Source organism: Amblyraja radiata, chromosome 4 (genome assembly GCF_010909765.2).
Source record: "Amblyraja radiata isolate CabotCenter1 chromosome 4, sAmbRad1.1.pri, whole genome shotgun sequence".
NCBI classification, from domain to species: Eukaryota; Metazoa; Chordata; class Chondrichthyes; order Rajiformes; family Rajidae; genus Amblyraja; species Amblyraja radiata.
Window position 1 is genome coordinate 10,927,388 of NC_045959.1, and position 24,321 is coordinate 10,951,708.

At 43.3% G+C, this 24,321-nt stretch overlaps 1 protein-coding gene and 1 long non-coding RNA gene across 2 annotated transcripts in view; both read right to left on the reverse strand.

The window, feature by feature from the left end:
- The window catches only part of pabpc1 (poly(A) binding protein cytoplasmic 1), a 39,922-nt gene extending 16,961 nt beyond the window's left edge, over positions 1-22,961 (reverse strand). Inside the window, exons 1-7 of the mRNA XM_033018947.1 lie at positions 22,170-22,961; positions 14,134-14,327; positions 10,005-10,120; positions 8,968-9,107; positions 7,435-7,529; positions 6,954-7,091; positions 2,574-2,669 (exon numbers count right to left, since the gene is read on the reverse strand). Of these exons, the coding sequence (XP_032874838.1) occupies positions 2,574-2,669; positions 6,954-7,091; positions 7,435-7,529; positions 8,968-9,107; positions 10,005-10,120; positions 14,134-14,327; positions 22,170-22,362 (972 nt within the window). The 5' untranslated portion in view covers positions 22,363-22,961. The remainder of the gene's footprint in view (positions 1-2,573; positions 2,670-6,953; positions 7,092-7,434; positions 7,530-8,967; positions 9,108-10,004; positions 10,121-14,133; positions 14,328-22,169) is intronic.
- Positions 5,478-5,950, reverse strand: LOC116971819. Its single transcript, XR_004411629.1, has 2 exons — positions 5,921-5,950; positions 5,478-5,537 (listed from the first exon to the last, which is right to left on the reverse strand). It is a non-coding gene; the product is annotated as an uncharacterized LOC116971819 (long non-coding RNA).
- Positions 22,962-24,321: the final 1,360 nt, after the last annotated feature.

Below are 24,321 nucleotides of genomic sequence, written 5' to 3' on the forward strand. Positions count from 1 at the left end.
TCCATAGTCTTTAAGCGTGGAAACAGGCCCTTCAGCCCAATTTGCCCACACTGGCCAACATGTCCCAAATGCACTAGTCCCACTTGTCTGTGTTTTGCTCATATCTGTCTAAACCTGTCCTAGCCATGTACCCGCCTAATGGTTTCTTAAAGGAATGGAACTGCAGATGCTGGAAAATTGAAGGTAGACAAAAGTGCTGGAGAAACTCAGCGGGTGCAGCAGCATCTATGAAGCGAAGGAAAGAGGCCACGTTTCGGGCCAAAACCCTTCTTCAGGCTGATGTAGGATGGGGGGGAAAAGAAAGGAAAAAGGAAGAGGAGCCCGAGGGCTGAGGGAGAGCTGAGAAGGGGAGGAGACAACAAGGGCTACCGGAAATTGGAGAATTCAATGTTTATGCCGCTAGGGTGCAGACTGCCCAAGCAGTGCTGCTCCTCCAATTTCTGGTGGTGCTCACTCTGGCCATGGAAGAGGCCCAGGACAGATATCAGGTTCGGAATGGGAGGGGGAATTGAAGAGCTGAGCCACCGGGAGATCAGGTTGGTTAATGCGGACCGAGCGGAGGTGTTCGACGTTGACTCTTTCCTTCGCTCCATAGATGCTGCTGCACCCGCTGAGTTTCTCCAGCACTTTTGTCTACCTAATGGTTTCTTAAACATTGCAATGATACCTGCGTCAACTATTTCCTCCAGCAGCTCGAATCATACACCCATCACCCTTTGTGTGAAAAAGTTACCCCATAGTTGCTATTAAATCTTTCCCCCCTCACCTTAAAGCTATGTCCTCTGCTTCTCAATTTCCATTCCTCTCATGCTTCTTCTCCTTGCTCTCCTTTATTACTACAAACCCGAACACATTATTAGCTGTAATGTTTTGGATTTCTCTCCTGACCCCAACACCTTTTTGCATTGACCCGCTCCCCCCGCCCCACCCCAACCCCCCAGCAGAAGCCGACACCATCAACGGGGATACACACAAAGCGCTGCAGGAACTCAGCTGGACAGGCAGCATCCTCGAAGAAAAGGAATGGGTGACATTTCCGGTCGAGACCCTTCTCCAGAGATGTTGCTTGACCCACCGAGGCACTGCAGCACCCCCCGTGTGCATCCCCGCCGATGACTAGGGCTTGGCCCCCGCCAGCACCAAGGGGGCCAACCGACAGCCACTGGACAAGGAGATAGGCAGTTTAAAAGCAGTATTTTCTTATCTAGAAGATTCAAAGCTGGAAAATACGGATGAAAGGAAGGTCTGTTTGGCTGCTCACCTACCAGCAATGTTTATGGCGAGTGATCTACGATCTGGACATGTGCAGTCGGAATACCGAACCCGCTTATTCAATGGCTCCTCAAAACCGAAATAAAGAAAATCGCCGCATTTTATGCAAACTTGACTCCCACATCTGGAGCTATCAAAAACAATTAACTAGAACCTCTCTTTCTGTGAGGGAAGGGAATCGAAACATAACCCACTCTATGTCTTCACAAATACTACCTGCTCTACTGAATGTTTCCATTAGTTCCATTGGTTTATTAATATCAATTTCCTTCACCCTACTTAATTTAAGTAGTCCTATTTACAATTTCAGAAATACATTGCATTATTGGGAACACGTGTGAATGGATGGAACAGAACATTCCCTATTATGTTAAGTTGTTTTGTGGAACAAGATACTGCATGTGTACGCTCTGAAAAGGGTGTGATGAGTAAAGGTGGTAGATATTTTGTCACTGCTCCCAAACACAATGCAAATCAAACATTGGGTTTAGTCCTGGTAAATGGAATTATATCATTAACTCTCTCTTGTAATGCCTGAAGTATATTGATGTACATAAACATATAAACAGAAATTCACTGGAATGTAGAAGAATGAGAGCGGATCTTATAGAAACATTAAATTCTTAAAGGATTGGACAGGATTGTTTCTTTCACACAATAAAGCAAGAATAATTATGTTCTTGTTGAAAATAATGTATCTTCAAAAATACTGCCCAGAAAATAAGGTCATTCAGCCCATCAAGCCTACTATACTATGTGGCTGATCTACCTCTTCCTCTTAACTCTATTCTCCTGCCTTCTCCCCATAATCCCCGACACCCGTACTAATCAAGAATCTATCAATCTCTGCCTTAAAAAAATAACCATTGGCTTGGTCTCCACAGCCTTCTGTGGCAAAATTAAGGGTGCTTGTGGATCTACAGGAAGAAGTACCTGAAAACTGTAACGTCCAAGTTCAGGAACAGCTTCTTTCCTACAGCCATCAGGCTATTAAACACTACAACCTCAAATAAACTCTGAATTATTATTGTACTACTATTGTTTGTTTTTTGTGTGTACGTATGTGTTCGTAGAATTTAATTGTTCTATCTGGGACATATGACAATAAAACACTCTTGTCTTCCTACATACTAGGGGAACATTTAGAGTCCAATTAACCTATAAATCCACACGCCTTTGGGATGTGGGAGGAAACCAGAGCAGTCACAGGGAGAACGTACCACTTTTATAATTCTGGCACAAAATCATTCTTCCTATAACAGGCTACATGGTAGCAATATTAGCACAAAAAAGCTTTGTACCTTAGCACTTGTAATTGTACCAAATGGTGAAAATTCTTTGCGCAGTCGCTCATCATCAATACCATCATCCAGATTTTTGACGTAAAGGTTGACCCCCTACAATTGAAAAAACGTCCACGTTAAATTAAATGATAGTTAAACATTAATGTACTTTAAAAAGCACAAGCTATGTTACAATGACATTGCCTTGTCCTTTAAACAAACAAGCAGCAAATATCACAGCAGCGACACAAACAAAATGACGCAGTTCCTTAAGAATTCCACTTCATTGGAAAAAGAGATTTGTTAACACTTCCATCAACGACAGAGGCCAACTCCCGATTACAAAAACAAGGAAGAAAAACTTGTATTTACCTATCATCATTGATAGGCACAAGATGTTCCATGGCATATTAATTGTAAACTCCTTGGAATGCAGTCACTACTCTAATCTAGGAAACAGCCATTTCAAGACAGCAAATTCCTGTCAACGGCACTGCAATAACCAGGTCACTTTCAAATATATTGATTGAAGGACAATTGTTACACCAAGTTCACGGTTCTCTTTATTAAAATGATCTTGATAGCTCAGCCATGATTGAATGGCAGAATAGACTTGATGGGCCAAATGGCCTATTCCTTATGACAATGCAAAACAGAATATTTTACATCCACCTGAAAGTGAACATGGAGTTTCTGATATATGGAATCTCTGTTAAAATCACAGTACTTAACACATGCAGCTTATTTTAAGTCCAACTCAAGTATTTGGATTTATGAGACAGAAACAAATTGGATAATCCATCTGATCTTCAAGTCCGTCACATGAAATGTCATTCCTCAACTATAGTTCACTCCATGGGATGTCAAGGAACAAAATACTCTAGATACATCATGCCCCATTTTTTCCAATACAACTAACACTGCTACTTATTTGATAATGTGGGAACTGTTCAGATGTGCCGATCCATGTGCTACAATAATGCACCCACTGAAAAAGCTCGACTCATTTTGCTCCACACCTTTTTCAGCCCTGGTCCAAAAATGGAGCAAGAAAGTGATACAAATGGTCTTGACACTAATGTTGGACGAGGGAATTGAATGCAACATCTCCAAGTTTGCGGATGATACGAAGTTGGGTGGCAGTGTTAGCTGTAAGGAGGATGCTAGGAGGCTGCAAGGTGACTTAGATAGGCTGGGTGAGTGGGCAATGCATGGCAGATGCAGTATAATGTGGATAAATGTGAGGTTATCCACTTTGGTGGCAAAAACAGGAAAGTAGACTTTTATCTGAATGGTGACCGATTAGGAAAAGGGGAGATGCAACGAGACCTGGGTGTCATGGCACACCAGTCATTGAAAGTAGGCATGCAGGTGCAACAGGCAGTGAAGACAGCGAATGGTATGTTAGCATTCATAGCAAAAGGATTTGAGTATAGGAGCAGGGAGGTTCTACTGCAGTTGTACAGGGTCTTGGTGAGACCACACCTGGAGTATTGCATACAGTTTTGGTCTCCTAATCTGAGGAAAGACATTCTTGCCATAGAGGGAGTACAGAGAAGGTTCACCAGACTGATTCCTGGGATGGCAGGACTTTCATATGAAGAAAGACTGGATAGACTCGGCTTGTACTCACTAGAATTTAGAAGATTGAGGGGGGATCTTATAGAAACTTACAAAATTCTTAAGGGGTTGTTCAGGCTAGATGCAGGAAGATTGTTCCCGATGTTGGGGAAGTCCAGAACAAGGGGTCACAGTTTAAGGATAAGGGGGAAATCTTTTAGGACCGAGATGAGAAAAACATTTTTCACACAGAGAGTGGTGAATCTCTGGAATTCTCTGCCACAGAAGGTAGTTGAGGCCAGTTCATTGGCCATATTTAAGAGGGAGTTAGATGTGGTCCTTGTGGCTAAAGGGATCAGGGGATATGGAGAGAAGGCAGGTACACGATACTGAGTTGGATGATCAGCCATGATCATATTGAATGGGGGTGCAGGCTCGAAGGGCCGAATGGCCTACTCCTGCACCTATTTTCTATGTTTCCATGCTATCAAAGATCCCTAGAAACCTTAAAAGCATTGGGTGGCAGTGGAAATTGAATAAAGTGCTGGGAATGATCAAACATTCAATTAGATATACAAAGGAGCATGCTCAATATCAATCACCCTTCACTGCCTCAAATATTTTTTTAAAAATCAGAAATGGAAATGGTTATTGTAGAATGTGGTGTCGAGCTGTGCTTACAGTTCATTATAAATAAACTGTGGCTGCATATAGCAAGTCTGGTTAATAAGTGGCAAATCTTTGTTTCACACAAATTTCAATCACTAGCATGTAACCACTGACTTTTTACATATAATGGCATCACTATTAAATCCTCCATAATGTACTGACATTAAATCTTCCACTAACACGATAAGGTTCACTGGACCAGCCACACGTAATGTAGTTAGAATGACAAGTTAGATAGTTCATTCTGGAGGAGGTGGCTCACTGCCTAACAACCCAAATCCTCTCCAAATGTAGAATGGAGCTCCAAAGCAGCAACTAGGCATCATGTAAGGAACTGGATTAATGGTTCACGAAAACCATCAGTGAACTACTGAAGAAGCTCACCTTGGCTCACAACAAAGCAAAACCACCTATTTTGAAGGCAACAGGCAAATCTTGCACTGAAAACACCACAAAATAGCGCATCTCGACTGGATGTTTATCATATCTTCAAAATCAAAGCCCTTACTGTCAAGCCTGTTGCCGAGTTCGATGTGCATACATTCCGTATTTCCTGGTAATGAAGACACTATTTTTTACCCTAAAATAAGGCCCGAAAATTTACCTGCGTCTTGGATGCCGAAGGTTAGCTTGTTTGCCAAATCGCTTTTAAAACATGGAGGGACACAATGAGGTCTAACAAAGGGGTATTTTTTCCCCCAATTAGTTTTCGCGACCTGGGAACTGGAGCCAGTCACGGGGCACGCAGGCAACCTAGGCACCCCAGCCAGCCGACCTGGGCGCCCCAGCCAGCTGACCTGGGCGCTACAGCCAATCCTGGGGCAGGCGAGCTGACCCGGGATCTGCAGCCAGTCCCGGGGGCATGCAGGCGATCTGGGAGCTGCAGCCAGAGCTGGGGTAAGCAAGCCGACATGGGAACAGCAGCCATTCGCGGGGCACGCAGCCGACCTGGGTGTCACAGCCAGTCCAGGGGCAAGCAAGCCGAACAGGGCGCTACAGCCAGTCCCGTGGCACGCAGGCGACCTGGGAACTGCAGCCATTCCTGGGGTACGCAGCCGACCTGGGAACTGCAGCCAGGTCTGGGGCAAGCGAGGCGACCTGGGTGCAACTGCCAGACCTGGGGCACGTGAGCTGACCTGGGTGCAACAGCCAGACCTGGGGCAAGCGAGCCAACCTGGGAACTGCAGTCATTCACGGGGCACACAACTGACCCGTGTGGCTGCGAGCAACGGCCGGGACCGGACAGCGGCAGTGTCCTTCAGCACAGGCGCAACCGGTGGAGGTGGTGGTTGGCAGGTAACTACTGGGCGGAGGGCTGACTGCTGTCTTCCTTTCTACTGACTAATCAAACCCATGATCCGGTCCCGCCAGCCTTCTTTCAAAATTTAGCGACTCAGAATGGGGTGCGTCTTCATTGTCGGGAAATACGGTATATCATGCAAGGTGCCTTGCTATTTATGAGTTGTGGATGATATTGCTAAAATCCATCGCTTATTATTCAACACCACTGACCTTCACAAGATGGCGAGCTGCCTTGAAACATTGTGAAAGCACTCTCAATGTCTCATGGTAGGTAATTGCTTTCCAAAGGTCAAATGGGGATACACAATAAATCTAACACATTCTTAGCCACATCTCATGAACAAAAATTACAATATCCATGCACAACATTTAACTAGAGTAGGCCCTAGTACACCACCAAGTTTGGTAATGAAAAACACGAACGCTTAATCTAAACACACAAAGATGACAACAGATATCTTTTAAAATGTTTCATAGTATCGTGATACACGTGACAATAAATTAAACTACATTCACCAGCCAGGTTGGCAGCCAAGCATTTGTAATCCATTAATTACATTCACACTCATTTGATTTGATTTTGGGTAAAGAAAATCACAATTGGAGTAGGTGGGTCAAACTTCAAGATCAATAAAGCAGCTTTTTTTTTTTAAAGGAAAAACTATAAACAGGTACTTTAAGAACAGCAATAACAGAACAAAATGAGATGGCCTTAACCCAAGGTTTCAGAAATGTTAAACACGTTTATCGCCACAAATATTGTCTAGCCCACTGAGTATGTTTTTATGAAACATTTATCGCTAATTTTGATTAAATTCCTCTTGCTTTAGTTCAATACCCTTAAACACCAGCAATTTTGCTATTCACCTGGTATCTTGTGATCCGATCTTGTTTCATCTGTTCAAATTTGCGCTTCAGCTCTGTCTGTCGTTCAACTTTTTTCTGTGCCCGGCCAACGTAAACTTGTCTCCCGTTAATTTCCTTTCCATTCATCTCATCGACAGCCTGGAAAAAACATTTAACAACTTTAAAAGCAGGATCTTGATGCAACAAGAGCACATACGGAAGGCAAAACTAATCTGTGGCAGCCATAGTATTTTTTAGTAGTACATTTTAGTAGAACAGCATAAATAATGCAGGTTAAATTTCTGTTTAATATCTCTGTTCAGAGTGTTCATGTGCTAATATTATGTTCAAACAAAACTCTCCCTACAAGGCCTCCACCGCAGGGGGTTGAAACATGTTATGAACTTAAACGGAATTTAAATCTTAGCTATGCAAGTTATGTAGAAAGTCCATACAGACTTGTCACAATCTCAAACATCAGAACATTACTGCAACTGCTTACCTTTTGTGCATCTTCGTGCTTTTCAAAGCTGACAAAGCCAAAACCTTTCGATCTTCCACTGTCATCTGTCATAACTTTTACACTAAGGAATGCTCCTAAAAGGAAATTGAACAAAATTCAAGAGCGTTAGAGAGGCAGTTACATCTGACAGGCATTCGCTAGTCAAAAAATCTAATGAACTAAAAAAAGCAAACAGAAACAGTTACATCATTATGCGCCACGTGGAAGGAATGGGGATGAATCTAGTTACAAAAGGAAATAATTAACTGGTGTTATCCATTAATGAAACAATTTGGAATTTTAACACTGACTTTTCATGTTGAACAACTAGTTGCAGGGCAAAATTATTTTCTTGCAAGCTACGAGCAATTGAGCAGAGGCGCAGCGTGCCAATTATCCAAGACATATTTCTGGGCCATCATGCAGATATTGCAGCACCGTGGCACCTCCTCTTTCATAGAACATAAACAGTACAGTGCAGGAGTAGGCTCTTTCACATACAAAGTCCCCGCCAAAGGTAAACTATTCTGCTTGCACGTGGTCCATATCCCCCGATTAACTGCGCATTCATGTGCCTATCCAAAAGACTCAAATGCCACTATCATACCTGCTCCACACCCATCCGACAGTACATTCCAGGCATCCACCACTGAATTAAAAAAACTGCCCTTCAAATTTCCTTTAAACTTTGCCTCTCATCTTAAAACCACGTCCTCTAGCCTTTGACGTTTCACCCTAGGAAAAAGGTTCCGATTACCTGCCGTATCGATACCTCAATTTTATATACTTCTATCAGAATCATCGCCCCTCAGCCTCTGCATTCAGAGAAAACAATCCAAGTTTGTTCATTGAGCATTCTGGTAAACCTCTTTTGCATCCTCTCCAAAGTCTCCACATCTCCAGAAATGCACACAATTCTCCAAATGTCGCCTGACCAAAGACCTACAAAGCAGTAATATGACATCCTGACTTCCTCTCAATGATTCAACCAATGAAGGAAATATACCATATGCCTTAATTACCAATTACAGGAAATTACTTGGACTCCAAGATCCCTGTGATTGTATATCTTGCCATTAACTAGATAGTTTCCGTTTAATTGAAGTTTAAAATTGGACTCATGGGTAGATACATTTTATTCAGGATATGTTTGATTCTGTGCCTGATAAGCATGCAGATCAATTGAGAATATTCAGACATAAATGTTCATATACATCTGTCACAGCTCCATGGCATACATAATGTACATAATTAACTACTGATATTTGCAGGTAGATGTTTGAGCCAAGCATTGGCAGTCAGGAAATTTGGACTAGAATGACTGCATGGGCATTAAACCATAAACAAAAATTTGGAAATATAATTCATTTCTGATCAATCAAAGGGAATGGGTGGGGCTGAGAAGTCTATCAATAGTGTAGCTAAATTGCAAGTATTTTCCAATGAAGTCAGGCTAATTTTACTTTTGCATAAAAACTGTTTTGTGATTTCTCTAAATTTTGTTTGACAAATTAAAAATAAATGAAAACTCACCGAATTTGTTAAAGATTTCTTTCAGCCTCTCATCATCCATGTCTTCCCCAAAGTTCTTGATGTACACATTGGTGAATTCTTTTGCTTTAGCTCCAAGTTCAGCTTCACGCTCCTTGCGGGATTTAAAGCGACCTACAAAACTAAAAGAAAGCAGTGAGTTTGATATGATATTTTAATTTTTACAATTCTTCCGCAGATTACAGATTGGCACTTAGAATATTTGGGCGTAACCACTTCAATACAGTCTTTAGTCTTGAAACTGAACAGCAAATAACAGCTGAACAGGGGCTGTCGGGTTCAAGCTTCATTTCCTGACCTTGACAAATTTATCGTATTAAAAGCCACTAAAAATTAGCAGAATAAACCAAGATTGAATAGTTTCCTTCAGAACCCAACTAAGCCTAATCATCTGACTCCATTACCATACGAGTGTATCTAGCCAACCAAATAATCCTAGGATACACAACTTCCAAATCTATTTTGCCCAGCAATTCACCAGCTCATTCACAGCACTTTTGAACATGAGAATTATTTTGATAATAAATATTTTAAAAGAACACTGTGGATTTAAAAAAAACTAGGTGCTACACAAATATTATTCAAGATAGAGAACATGTTGCATATTTAAGTTTCCTCACTTTAAATTGATTGTCATCCAAAGTGTTAAAAAAACAGTTAAGCACATTCACCAAAAACTTTTTGGAAACAACAAATTTACAATTTCAACTAGATAACAATTAAAAGCCCATTAAGAACTACCCTCCTTGTTCAGCAGCTTGGCTATTTCTAATTGTGGTAACATCATCAGAAGCTACTGTCTTCAGTGGCTCTTCAAAAGGATTGCCAGAATGTCTCCCCTCTGGCGCTATATAAAACAAATATGTAATCTCAATTGTCTAAAACAATACCTACTTATATTTGATAATAATCCTATGAAGTACTATGAAATCACTATACAAGATTTTGTTGTATATTTGCAAAATACTAGCGAATGGTTTCAATTCTTTATTTTACGTATTTAAAATCTTGATACCTACACTTTACGATCGTTAAGAAGCATGCCGTTCATTTTTTCAATGGCTCGTTCTGCCGCTTCATGGGTCTCAAAATGGACAAATCCATAGCCTTTAGAACCATTTTCATCACAGACTACCTAAGTGTGGAAAACAAAATTCTTGGTCAAGAACACACACACTCAGGCGAAGCAATTTGAAGTGTTTACCAGCAAATCAAAATAGTTTTTTTCATTCTATATTAAGTTCTGAAACTGTACAGCAACATATAATTAAACAACACCTTTAAAAGTAAAGCTCCCAAGGCGCATCAATAGGCATAATCGGATCAAAACAGACGTGGATTTAGATAGAAAAAATTAAGAGGGTGATCAAACGTTTTAGAGGCAGGCTTAAAATGTTTTGTGGGGTATACAGGAAACAGAAGGACGCAAAAGCGAATAAAGCAATCCAAGATATTATCAAAGCAAAGATAGTCAAACAAACACTACTATAAGTTCATTCTCACCAATGTTTTGTACAACTGTAACATTACATCCCAACTTCTACATTAAACAAACGTGCCATTACCTGTGACTTCACTTTCAGGGAACTATGTAATTACACTCCTAGATTCCTCTGTTCTGCAACACTCCAAGATCCTACCGTTCACCGACTGTCCAACCTGGTTGGACTTCAAAAATACAACACATCACACTCCCATTTTATCCCTCAAAATCCTCTGCAGCAACTTTCCTGCCACAGGTGTTGGGCTAAAAAGTCAACCCAGGTGGCCTTGTTTTTATTTGCAGCCCTTCTTAAATAGAGGCACAACATTAGCCTCTTTCATGCAAGTTTTCTAGCACCTCATCCTTGTCCAAGCATTGTACATCTCAGTCAGGAAACCTCCAGTTTCTTCTCTAGCTCCCTACAGTATACTTAGATATCTGGTCAGGTCCAGGAAATGTATCCACCTTCATACATCTTACAACAGCCAGCACCACTTCAACTGCGATACAGACTGTCCTCAAGACATTTCCATTAACTTTCCCAAGTTCCCTAGCACCTCATATTTCGCTTGGGTAGTTTACGCCCCAGCGGCATGAACATTGACTTCTCTAACTTCAAATAATCCTTGCTTTCCCCCTCTAACCCATCCCCTTCCCAGTTTTCCCACCAGTCTTACTGTCTCCGACTACATTCTATCTTTGTCCCACCCACTCCCCTGACATCAGTCTGAAGGGTCTCGACCCGAAACGTCACCAATTCCTTCTCTTCAGAGATGCTGTCTGTCTCGTTGAGTTACTCCAGCATTTTGTGTCTCCCTAGCTTTCATGTCGTTCACCACAATAAAAAGAGAAATATTCATTGAGGACCATGTCCATCACCCACATTGCCACTTAGATAATTACTTTGGTTATTGAGGAGCCCTAATCTCTCCTGTTCTGTTTTTCAAAATACACATAATATATCTTTGGATTCTTATCTGCCAGATACATTTTATGCTCTTCCAAATTTCCTCCTTAAATATGCTCCTCAAGCCCCTACTTCCACAGGAATCCATTGATCCCAGCTGCCAAAAACTAACTTCCCATGCTTCTCTCATCAGCCAGGGCTCCTTATTCCTTCCAACCTTGCCCTTCATGAACAGGAATATGCATACCTCGAGCTTTCACTATCGCTCTTTTGAAAGTATCATATTTCCAGACATCCCTTTGCCCAACAACCTAGTCATACTCTTACAAGTTTTTGCCAACTGCATAGTAGTTGGCCGGGCCCCAATTAAAAAAATTAACTTGTGAACCAGCCCTGTCCTTATCCATAACCATTTGAAAGCTAATAAAACACTGATCGCTGGTCCCAAAAGGCACATTTCAGAGACTTGCCCTACCCAATCCCCCAAGTGTATGTCAAGCTTTGCCCTTGCCCCCGTAGGGCCCTACAGATTGCCTGAAGAAACTTTCCTGAATACACTTGATAAATTCCACCCCATTTTAAATGGCAGTTTCAGTCTACAGTGGAAAAGTTTGAACATCTACCATGTCAACTCTCATACACGAGCAGCTGTTGACAACCTCTCAGCATATTGGTCCTCCAATTCCTGTTAACTTGTACAATCCCAACAAGGAGACCATCCCCTTTCTATTTCTCAGCGACACCATATTGCCTCACTGGACAACCTTTCAGTAATGTCATCTCAGACTATCTTCCTTTTACTCACTGATCCATCTCACCCATGGTACCTGTACCATGGAACATTAGGCTTCAAGCCCCAGTCAGGATCCGTGACCTCTATAACATCCCAGTCGCATGTTCCTGTCCACATCCTTACCTTTGTATGATTTGAAGACGAGGATAAAAATTATAAGTGCAGCACCCAGAAAAATTATGCCACAATTTTTCAAAGGATGCAAGATAGGATACATAGTTAGCTTTGGATAAGCCAAATTCTGCAAAATCATAAAGCTGTGGATGTTGTAGTCCTTGACCTGGAATAAGAGGATACTGGTACAGAAAGGAGAACTTACGATGCAATATAAAACAAATATTCATATGTGCAAATATAGGAAGGAACTGCAGATTCTGGTTTAAACCAAAGAGACACAAAATGCTAGAGTATCTCAGCTGGACAGGCAGCACCTCTGGAGAGAAGGAATGGGTGACATTTCGGGTCAAGACCCTTCTTCAGACTTCTTTGAGAAAAATGGGATTTGCCTTAAAAGTATCTGGGTTGAAAAGAGGGCAAAGAGCCTGCATTTGTTTATTCTAAACAGGGGATGTAATGCAAAATCGGTAAGGATGCAGATATATGGTATGGAATGGAATGGAATGCTATTTATTGTCATTCAAACCTAGGTTTGAACGAAATTACATTTACTACAGTTTTTTACATTACAAAAAAACCCAAGACCACGCTTAACACAGTTTACATAAACATCCATAACAGTGAGTCTCCAACACCTCCTCACTGTGATGGAAGGCAAAGTCTTATCTCTTCCCTTTGTTCTTCTCCCGCGGTCCAACTGCAGCATCGAGGCGAACTGGGGCTTCGATGTTAAAGCCCCCCGCTTGGTAAGATGGTAAGTCCCATGGCCATTTCGCTACACTAGTGATGTGATGTTAGGTGACGTGGTGATGTTAGGCCCCAGCTCCGTGTCCTTTAAACCCCGCGGATCAAGCAGGCCAACCAGCGGTCCAGCAGTCCAACTGCAGCTTCTAGGCGAACTGGGGCTCCGATGTTAGAGCCCCCGGTGACGATCGTAAGTCCCCGTGGCCACTAACCCGCACCGGGCGATGTTAGGCCACGCTCCGTGTCCTTTCAACCCCGCTATTCCAGCGGGAGAAGCTGCCGTTGCGGGAGCTCCGAAAAGCAGTCTCCCACCAGGGACCTGCGAGCTCCCGATGTTCCTGTCCACCAGGCCTGCAGCTGGAGCTTCCGAAGCTTCAAAGTCGGGTTGCAGTCGAGCACCACCACAGCTCTTCCCGCTCCAAAGTCGGCCAGCTCCGTGATGTCAGGTCCGCAGGCTCCGCGACTGGAGCCCTCAGGTTAGTCCCGGATGGAGGCCGCCGCCGGCTCCTCGATGTTAGGCCCACCGACACCGGAGATCCGACAGGGAAAATGTTGGGTCCCCGTACAGGGAAGAGATTAAACGGTTTCCCCCACATCCCCCCCTCCACCCCCCACATATACACAGCTAAAAAATAATAAAAACTAAGCTCAAAACATACATTTAACAAGTGGAGCATAGTCACCATTGCCTCCAGTTCAGAAGGATGGCACACTATTTTTGAATACCACTCAGAGAGTGGTAGCTGTGTGGAATGAGCTTCCAGTGGAAGTGGTGCAGGCAGGTTCGATTTTATCATTTAAAAATAAATTGGATAGGTATATGGACGGGAAAGGAATGGAGGGTTATGGTCTGAGTGCAGGTAGATGGGACTAGGTGAGAGTAAGTGTTTGGCGCGGACTAGAAGGGCCGAGATGGCCTGTTTCCGTGCTGTAATTGTTATATGGTTATTTTGACTATAGCAGAGAATGCTTTTCAATCAATTTTAACACATTGTGGATAGTAATATAGGTAGTAAGCTCATGTGTTTTTATATGAGCACAATTTTCAAATTGAATTCAAAATTGAGAAAGGTACATGCAATTTCAGACATAATTAATGCTCACCTTGCAAGAAAGTATGTTCCCAAAAGCTGAAAATGTGTCATACAGTGCTTTGTTATCAATCGATTTATCCAAGTTCTTAATGAAGATGTTGCCAACACCAGATTTCCGCAAAGACGGGTCACGTTGAGACCACATGATACGAACAGGCTTGCCTTTGATAACATCAAAATTCATTGTATCCAAAGCACGCTCAGCTAAAGGAAAAAAAATCAATGCTTGTTTAGTATTTTGTGGACAACTGTTAGGTATGAAATGCAGTCACGGTCAAACATGGAAAACGTTGCCAATCTGGAACTAGCAAACCTCCAACAAAATCAAAATGCTGATAAAATGTCCCGGAATTTTACATCTATTTGACAATACAGATGGGATTCCAGTTTTAACCACAGCTAACAAACCACTTCTGAGAATGCAGTTTTCCACTGTTGCAATTAAGAATTGGTTCATTGAGAATTTTGTGCTGGTCCCTGGATTAGGTTTTATATCCCGAAAGTTTTGATTTTGGGGAACAGAGCTTACCATTGACAATTCCATGCATACAACATAAACTTGGAACAGCAATATTGTAGGGTCCTTATATTCTGCTCATCTTCTCCACCCCTTACACTCCTGACCTATTTAATTTGAGTAAAATGTATTATTTCAAGTGTGTATCTTCTCAATTTCCACACACAATAATTTGCACATATCCATCCTTGGAAAGACATGAGATAATCGGATTGAACATGACTATGTATTCTTCTGTGAACGGCAATGCCTTCCCTGGAACAAAGCAATATTAATGCTGCCATTTCATATATGGCCATAATAATTTGTAATGCTAGCAACCAAATCTTCCATGCACAGTATTGGTGATTGTCATTAAATATCAAACTAGGTATATTTATTTTTATTTACAAGAAATAAAACAACATTTGATCATCAAAATACACTTCACCAATCTCAAACTATTCCCTTAAAATAAGTTACCACCTGTATTAAATATTTATTGTTTTGAAATGGCACTTTAAGGGCGTTCAAAGGTTTGGCAGAGATATTTGCCAATACCTACCAATATTTTGAAACATTATTCCCATTGACTATTTGGGGGGCTGAGAGTACACTCCATACAAGGAGACCATCCACTTTTTTTATTTCTCAGGTAAACCATCAGAAATGTCATCTTGGATTACTGCCATGACATTCTCCCTTAATAAAGCAACAGCCCCTCCTCTTTTACTCCCCACCTCCATCTCCTTGCAGCACCTGTACCCTGGAATATTAAACTGCCAGTACTATCCCCCTCCCTTAGCCAGATTTCTGTACAAGCTAAAAATGGCAAGATATACATTAATCTATCTGAACTGTCAGGCCTCTCATATTAAAATGAATGCAGCTCACTCTAATAGTCCTTCCTCCCTCTCCTTGTCATGGCCCCTGCCTATCCTGTCCACTGAATTTATCACTTTCCATATAACTTCCAGCCTATCACCTTCCTCAATCCTGAATTATATACCACCCCCCGCCAATCTATTTTAAACCCACCATGTAGCAGTCGCAAACCTGCCTGCTAGGATATTGGTTTGCCTCCAACATACACTGCAGATTGGTGCAGCAGGTCTTCAATATGTCAATATCCAGTTTCCATGAGATTCGACCAGTTTCCAAAAGATCCACTTTAATCCCCCTCCCACCTTATCCTTTACTTCAAAACTGCCAACCATACTGATTTAAACCACTCACTATAAAGTTATCTAGGAAGGAACTGCAGATGCTAGTTTAAACCGAAGCCACAACTACTTGAACAGCAAATTAAGGTGCCTATCAAAACTAGATTTGTCACAGATAGGGTAGTGATGACGGCTTTTGGCACTGTCCTGCACCAGTCAAGGCATAGAGTACAAGAGCAGGAATACTACACTGCAGTTGTACAAGTCTTTGGGCTTTGGAGTATTGGGTACAGTTTTGGATACCCTTCCATAGGAGAGATTTCATTCAGATGGAAAGAGTGAAAGAAGATTTACTAGAATGTCACCAGTACTTGAAGGTTTTAGTTAAAAGGAGAGGTTAGACTAACTACACCTTGGAGCATATAAATTAGAACAGATAAAGTGAATGCTTTTTCCACAAGCAGGGGGATCAAGATAAGAGGATATGAGTTTATGGTGAGAGGAGAAAGAATTAAAAGGGACCTGAAGGGCAAATATGGCTACAGACTCTGGCACAAAAGTGGAATAATCTGCTAGAAATATCAGGCAGGGGATAGCAAGATGGCTTGTCACAACCTTTGGGGAATTATGTATTTGTACTCCTAGAGTGCTTTATTCCACAACAAACCTCTAGACTCTGGCTGTACCGCATCCTGCACAAAGCCGCGGGCACGGTCATGTACCTTCTGTGAACACGTTTAAGAGAGAACTGCAGATGCTGGTAAAATCGAAGGTAGCCAAAAATGCTGGAGAAACTCAGCGGGTGAGACATGCAAGTATTGCACAAGGCTGCCTCACCCGCTGAGTTTCTCCAGCATTTGTGTCTACCTGCTGCGAATTTGATGCCTGCCATCCAGGGCGGGATCCATGCGTACACGTGATAGATGTGGCCCGCCATCCGCTCAGACTTGTGTCCTGGCCCCTATGCAGAACAAGGTTGCCAACCCCTGCTCTAGACCCTATTGTTCACTGCAAAAGTCATACTTTTAGGTTTGACTTCCCAAGATTCATTTGACGTTCCTTCGATTACTTACCCACCTCTTTAAAAAAAAAACTGATGTGTGAGGCATGATTTTCTACGCAAAAAAGCAATGCTGACTACTAAACGATCCTTTTCTATTCAAATGCTATTAGATTCTGTCCCACCTAATCCCCTCAGAGCCAAATAATATGGAAGCACTCTTCAGTCCAACTAGCCCAGACTGACCAAGATGTCCATTTCCACTATTTCCACCTGCCAATGTTTGGTATCCGTATCGTTCAAATTTTTTCCTATCCATTTACATGCCCAATTGATGTTTCTGTACTTGCCTCAACCAATTGAGCAACTGTACATACCATCCTCTGTTCTTCATTCCACAATCGTAGGAATGCCCATGATGACTTTATACACCTCTGTGTATATGTTCTTTAGTCGCCTCCATTCCAAAGAATAACGTGCGATTTCTCACAATATCTTTTCTGCATTTGTCCCCATGTAATGGCATCTATCCTTTAGCAGGGCAACCAAAATTGAACACCGTACTCCAAGTACACCCTCGCCAATGTCTTGGACGATAATGCAGCTAACTTGCAGATTACCTGTACATCAAAACTGGTAGTGCAGAAGAAAGTGACATAAGATATGTAAGTTTACAAGTTCGAGATCAGTTTGTAAAGTAGGCCATGGATTTGCAAATGGAATTTAACTCCAACACGTGCGGAGTCTTGCACTTTGGTATACCAAACAAGGCTGGGTTTGCACAATAAATGGTAGAACCTTGGGGAGAGTAGCAGAACCAAGGATGTTTCCACTGGTGGGAGAGTCTAGGACTAGAGATCAGACTCTTAGAATTAAAGGACATTTCTTTAGTCAGAGGGTTGTGAACCTGTAGAATTATTTGCTGCAGATGGCTGTGGAGGTCGTCAATTGATGCTTTTAAGGCAGAGATAGATATATTAGACTATAGACAATAGGTGCAGGAGTAGACCATTCAACCCTTCGAGCCAGCACCGCCATTCAATGTGATCATGGCTGATCATCCACAATCAGTACCCCGTTCCTGCCATCCCCCCCCCCCCCCCCCCATATCCCAATTCCACTATCTTTAAGAGCCCTAACTAGCTCTCTTGAAAGTATCCAGAAAACCTGCCTCCACTGCCCTCTGAGGCAGAGAATGCCACACTCACAACTCTCTGTATGAAAAGTGTTTCCTCATCTCCGTTCTAAATGGCTTACCCCTTATTCTTGATTAGTGCGGGTGTCTGGGGTTATGGGAAGAAGGTAGGAGAATGGGGTTTGGAGGGAGAGATAGATCAGTCATGATTGAATGGCAGAGTAGACTTAATGGGCCAAATGGCCTAATTTTGCTCCTATCACTATGATCTTGAAGTAGATCTGCATGGTTCCCTAAAATTGGCGACACAGGTAGATGATATGGTGAAGGTGGTATTTGGCACATTTCCTTCAAGGACAATGGTTTTGAGTACAAAGGTTGCGACGTATTCCATTGGTGAGACAACCAATGTTGTATTGTATGCAAGGTACACAAAATTGCTGGGGAAACTCAGCGGGTGCAGCAGCATCTATGGAGCGAAGGAAATAGGCGACGTTTCGGGCCGAAACCCTTCTTCAGACCCTAAATACCCTGTATTGTATGCAGTTCTGGTCACAATGTCATTAAGTGGAAAGAAATTAAGCAGAAGAAATTCACCAGAATGTTACCCGGGCATGACCTATAAGCAGAGGTTGGATATGCCGAGACTTTATTTGGAGTGTAGAAGGCTGAGGGGTGTTTTTATTGAGGTACAAAAGATCATAAGGGACATGGATGACATGAATGCTCAGTCTTTCCCTCAGATGTTGGGGATTCTAAAACTAATGGCAATAGCCTTAAAGTGAGATGAGAGATTAAAGGATTAGTGGGGTTATTTTTTCACCTGGGTGGTTTGTATGAATTCCCAGGGTTTAGAGAACTGTAGGCAAATTGCGAGCGACTTGGTCGACATGGACATGGTGATTCCAAGGGCCCATTCATGTGCTGTATAGATCCATGACTCTAGTCATGGGCTCCCAGTAAATAAAACAATCTTCTACAGCAGGCTACTCACCAGCATGCAGTTCTCTGTTGTGTATCTGCAGCACTTTTGAAATGGTACAATACCCAGCTTCCAAAATATCACCTGTGGCTCAAGCCCACCCTTTCCTGCTGAGCCTCAGAGCCTGTCATGATGCCATAAACATGGCTGCTGCTGCTACGGGCATTTCCAAAAAGACATCCCTCACCCCACCCAACAGTATCCAAAGTATATCTGTAGTTTCTAATCTCTCAATATCTGTAATCTCCCCTGCATCAGTTTGAAGAAGGGTCTCAACCCGAAACATCGCCCATTCCTTCTCTCCAGTGATGCTGCCTCACCCACTGAGTTACTAACATTTTGTGTCCACCTTCAATTTAAACCAGCATCTGTAGTTCTTTCTAACACATCTCCCCTGCATTGTCTGCTACTCCTTTTACTTTCATAGTGGACAACCAACCAATAGCCTGCACCTTAGATGTGGCCACCTTGCTAAAACTCATATCTATGATGCTCTTGGCTTCCCAGATAATCCTGAATATGCCCATCGCCAGTTCATTGATGCAGTCAGTCAGGAGCTGCAGCCAGGCACACTTCATACACACATCTCACCAGGGACAAGAGGTTTCCCTAAATTCCCCAGTCATGCTGTAAGAGCATAGCACTGACCTACTCATGATCCTGACTACGTCCGAAGAGTAAAGTTACAAGACCTCTATTAACTATAACACTGCTCAGCCTCTCAATGAGTCTGTCAGTCATTCCCAAAAGCTTGAATCAAAACTTATATTGGCCTATTTGTTAGGTCTTTAACTGCAGACAAATGATTGAGCCCTTGCAACATGTTCCCTTGATGGATAGCACTAAAATGTGCATATATTTGTGCATGGAGATGCCAATGAAGACTTGTAGGGTCTGCGACAAGAAATAGGTAATGGGTAATAACTGCACTAATGTAATAAAATAATATTCAGTAGCATTTTTAAGCTATGACAATGATAAGTGGAGACATTTTCATTTATATTCTCAAATTGGACAACACCAATTTCCTTTTTTGCCCCAGAGGCGCACTCCGGCCAATGTATAAATGTATATTGAGTTTCGGTATATGGCTCAAGAGTGAGGTCGTAATCAATTAAACTTGCATTTATAGATCCCATCATGAGCACTGGATGTGATCAGCCTATACAGATAGATGGCACAGCAAAAGTAATGCTGAGTGCTTATGTTGTGAAAGCGTCCTCTGGTCTTTCCTCATTTAACACAACATCGTAAGCTGTTATTTGGATCTTTATTGTGTACTTTTACAGCCTCTATAACGTGCAAATGTACTATTTGCTTCATCCATTGCCTCAGACATGATAGAAACATGGAAAATAGGTGCAGGAGTAGGCCATTCGGCCCTTCGAGCCTGCACCGCCATTCAATATGATCATGGCTGATCATCCAACTCAGTATCCTGTACCTGCTTCTCTCCATACCCCCTTATCTCTTTAGCCACAAGGGCCACATCTAACTCCCTCTTCAATATAGCCAATGAACTGGCCTCAACTACATTATGTGGCAGAGAATTCCAGAGATTCACCACTCTCTGTGTAAAAAATGTTTTTCTCATCTCAGTCCTAAAAAGATTTCCCCTTTATCCTTAAACTGTGACCCCTTGTTATGGACTTCCCCAACATCGGGAACAATCTTCCTGCATCTAGCCTGTCCAATCCCTTAAGAATTTTGTACGTTTCTATAAGATCCCTTCTCAATCTTCTAAATTCTAGCGAGTACAAGCCAAGTCTATCCAGTCTTTCTTCATATGAAAGTCCTGACATCCCAGGAATCAGTCTGGTGAACCTTCTCTGTACTCTCTATGGCAAGAAGGTCCTTCCTCAGATTAGGAGCCCAAAATTGTACGCAATACTCCAGGTGTGGTCTCACCAAGACCCTGGACAACTGCAGTAGAACCTCCCTGTTCCTATACTCAAATCCTTTTGCTATGAATGCTAACATACCATTCGCTTTCTTCACTGCTGTTGTTCCTCATTTTCACTTCTGGCAAATTTAAATCCATTTACCCATCAGATTTTATGACTAGCTTAATATTGACTTGTCCATCTCTTTCTCTAGCAGAAGTATTAATTGGAGCTACTGCTATGAACATTTACAAATTCAAAGAGTTCTATTAGGCCACCCCTCAGCTTTCTTTTCTGAGACATTTTCACCAGCTTTGTAAATCTTGTGTACAACCTTTCAACTGGGCTTTGTCCTTTCTAATATGGCAAGCTTAACTGGATACGGTTGTGTAAATATGTAAAATGCGGCCCAACACCAATTTAACCACTTTTCAAGTTAACCCTCCAGAAATATTCCAGCAGTGCCTAGTTTTTTTTAAATGATCTTGCTGACACCTTGGGTTTAGAGATAATATCAATCCTCCACTCGCCTGCCAAGAAACGTTACCTGCCATTTGTCCATTCTGCAAGTTTCTTATTGTTGACTACCCCCGCAATCCTAGCCCAATTTAGAAATGGTTTGTTTCAATGATCTAACTGTCAATGTCAATTTTGAACAGTTCAATCAGCACAAATCAGTAATATCCCTACAATCTGTCTTTAGTGATACTTGATGAACAAATGTTTGCTAATTCAGCGCTTGCTCATTCAAATACATGATTCAATGCCGGATTTTCCTAAATGTGATTATGCTGAGAATGACACGGAATACGTGTCGTGAAACGGTAGCACATACCGATCTTCACTTCCTCGCTGACCAGATATAACAAGCTGGACGCCTGATCCCTGGTCAGCTAAGTTTATAACTTAGGGTGGGAGACGAGGGCATTGCAAAGAAACATATCTGTTTCTTTGCGATAATCTGCAACCATGCTGATAGGTACGCACCAAGTTGTCGAAATGCAAGGCCACCCCCACATGACCACTAGGGCGAGTTTTTTCCGCCACACAAAATGGTTCAATCAGCTCATTAACAGGAGCTGGACCCCGTGTCACGAAATGATATTTTTACAAAATCTAACACCCATTCATCCGCCCCAACGCCTTTCAAATCACACTTCGCATGTGTAGGCCGCGCCGATCGCGAATCGCCAGCCGCGTGGCGGCCTCCGGGATCTCACTCTGGGCCCACATGGCCCGCCTCGACCGTGGGCCTGGCTGGGCATGGAGCCGGTACCCCCCCGCCCCCCTCTCTCCCCGAGTGTTGGGGCTCTGTCCGTGGACGGCCGGCGACCCACACCCCTCCCCTCCCCGCCAGTCGCCCCCCCAACACCCATGCTGGTCTCACCGTCGGCCGGCTGCTGGAAGTTGACGTAGGCGTAGCCCAGCGAGCGGCGGGTGATCATGTCGCGGCAGACGCGGATGGAGAGGATGGGCCCGGCCGGCGAGAACTTCTCGTACAGCATCGCCTCGGTCACATCGGGGTGTAGGTCGCCCACGTAGAGCGAGGCCATGGGGTAGCTGGGCGCGCTGGGGTTCATGGCGGCGGCGGACAGCGTGTGTGGTGGTGGTGGCGGCGGCTGGCGAAGACGGAGGATTCACTCGGTGCTGGGCTCCTTTTTTTCCAATTGATCTGTTTGCCGTTGAAGGTTGAGAAGGGAACGGATTACCAGATTTAACTAAGAAGAGGTGAGAGAGGGAGATGTCAGCTGCGGGCGGGCGGGCGGGCGGCGAGGGGGTCCCGGGAGGAGATGGCGGCGCCTGCGGGTGGTTGGTTGGTTGGTGACGATTCCGAGCCGTTCCTCGCGGGTTCCTTTGCTTGTCGAGTCGTCGGTTTCTTTTTTTTTAATTTTTTTCCTCTCGAGTTCCGAGACGTTGAGAATCTTCTCGTTGACTCCGGTGCGTTTTTTTTTTTTTTTCCTTTTATTTTTTCCTTAAAACCCCCCACCGCCTTTTTTTTTTTTTTTTTATGGGATTTCCTTTTTAAATTTTTTTTGGGTTAAGATTTTTCCTCTTTTTTAAATTTTTTTCTATTTTTTTAAACCATTTATATATAGAGAGAGAACAGAAAAGTGTGCTGACGAGAGAGCTCGGATCGAGCCTGGTGCACACGGACACACACACAGCCGGGGATCGGAGGGTCCAACCGGTAGACTCGCCCGTATTTATAGCTGCGCCCGCGTCACTTCCGGCGGCGCACGCCCGCTTTCCTCCCTCGCGCTCGCCAACAGCCAACCGATCGTGCCGGCGCGTGCACAGGCGCCGACGTCACAATCGGGCGTCAGAGCGCTTCCTCCGCGCTGTGGAAATAGTTCCGCCCTGACCTGAAAGTAATCCTCCGCCCCCTTTTGGGGGGGTTTTTCCGAGACTGTCGAAGTGGTTGGTATGTGTAATGTTGAGTGGAAATGTCACGTTATTATTTGTGTTACAAGGAACTGCAGATGCTGTTTTAAACCGGAGATAGGCACAAAAAGCTGGAGTAACTCAGCGGGACAGGCAGCATCTCTGGAGACGTTTCAGGGTCGAGACCCTTCTTACATTATTAGAAACGTAGAAAATAGGTGCAGGAGTAGAGGCCATTCGGCCCTTCGAACCTGCACCGCCATTCAATATGATCATGGCTGATCATCCAACTCAGTATCTTGTACCTGCCTTCTCTCCATACGCCCTGATCCCTTAAGTGGCCGACTAGGAAAGGGGGAGATGCAGCGAGACCTGGGTGTCATGGTACACCAGTCATTGAAAGTGGGCATGCAGGTGCAGCAGGCAGTGAAGAAAGCGAATGGTATGTTAGCTTTCATAGCAAAAGGATTTGAGTATAGGAGCAGGGAGGTTCTACTGCAGTTGTACAGGGTCTTGGTGAGACCACACCTGGAGTATTGCGTACAGTTTTGGTCTCCAAATCTGAGGAAGGACATTATTGCCATAGAGGGAGTGCAGAGAAGGTTCACCAGACTGATTCCTGGGATGTCAGGACTGTCTTATGAAGAAAGACTGGATAGACTTGGTTTATACTCTCTAGAATTTAGAAGATTGAGAGGGGATCTTATAGAAACTTACAAAATTCTTAAGGGGTTGGACAGGCTAGATGCAGGAAGATTGCTCCCGATGTTGGGGGAAGTCCAGGACAAGGGGTCACAGCTTAAGGATAAGGGGGAAATCCTTTAAAACTGAGATGAGAAGAACTTTTTTCACACAGAGAGTGGTGAATCTCTGGAACTCCCTGCCACAGAGGGTAGTCGAGGCTGGTTCATTGGCTATATTTAAGAGGGAGTTAGATGTGGCCCTTGTGGCTAAGGGGATCAGAGGGTATGGAGAGAAGGCAGGTACGGGATACTGAGTTGGATGATCAGCCATGATCATATTGAATGGCGGTGCAGGCTCGAAGGGCCGAATGGCCTACTCCTGCACCTAATTTCTATGTTTCTATGTTAATGCCCCTGTCCCACTTAGGAAACCTGAACGGAAACATCTGGAGACTTTGCGCCCCACCCAAGGTT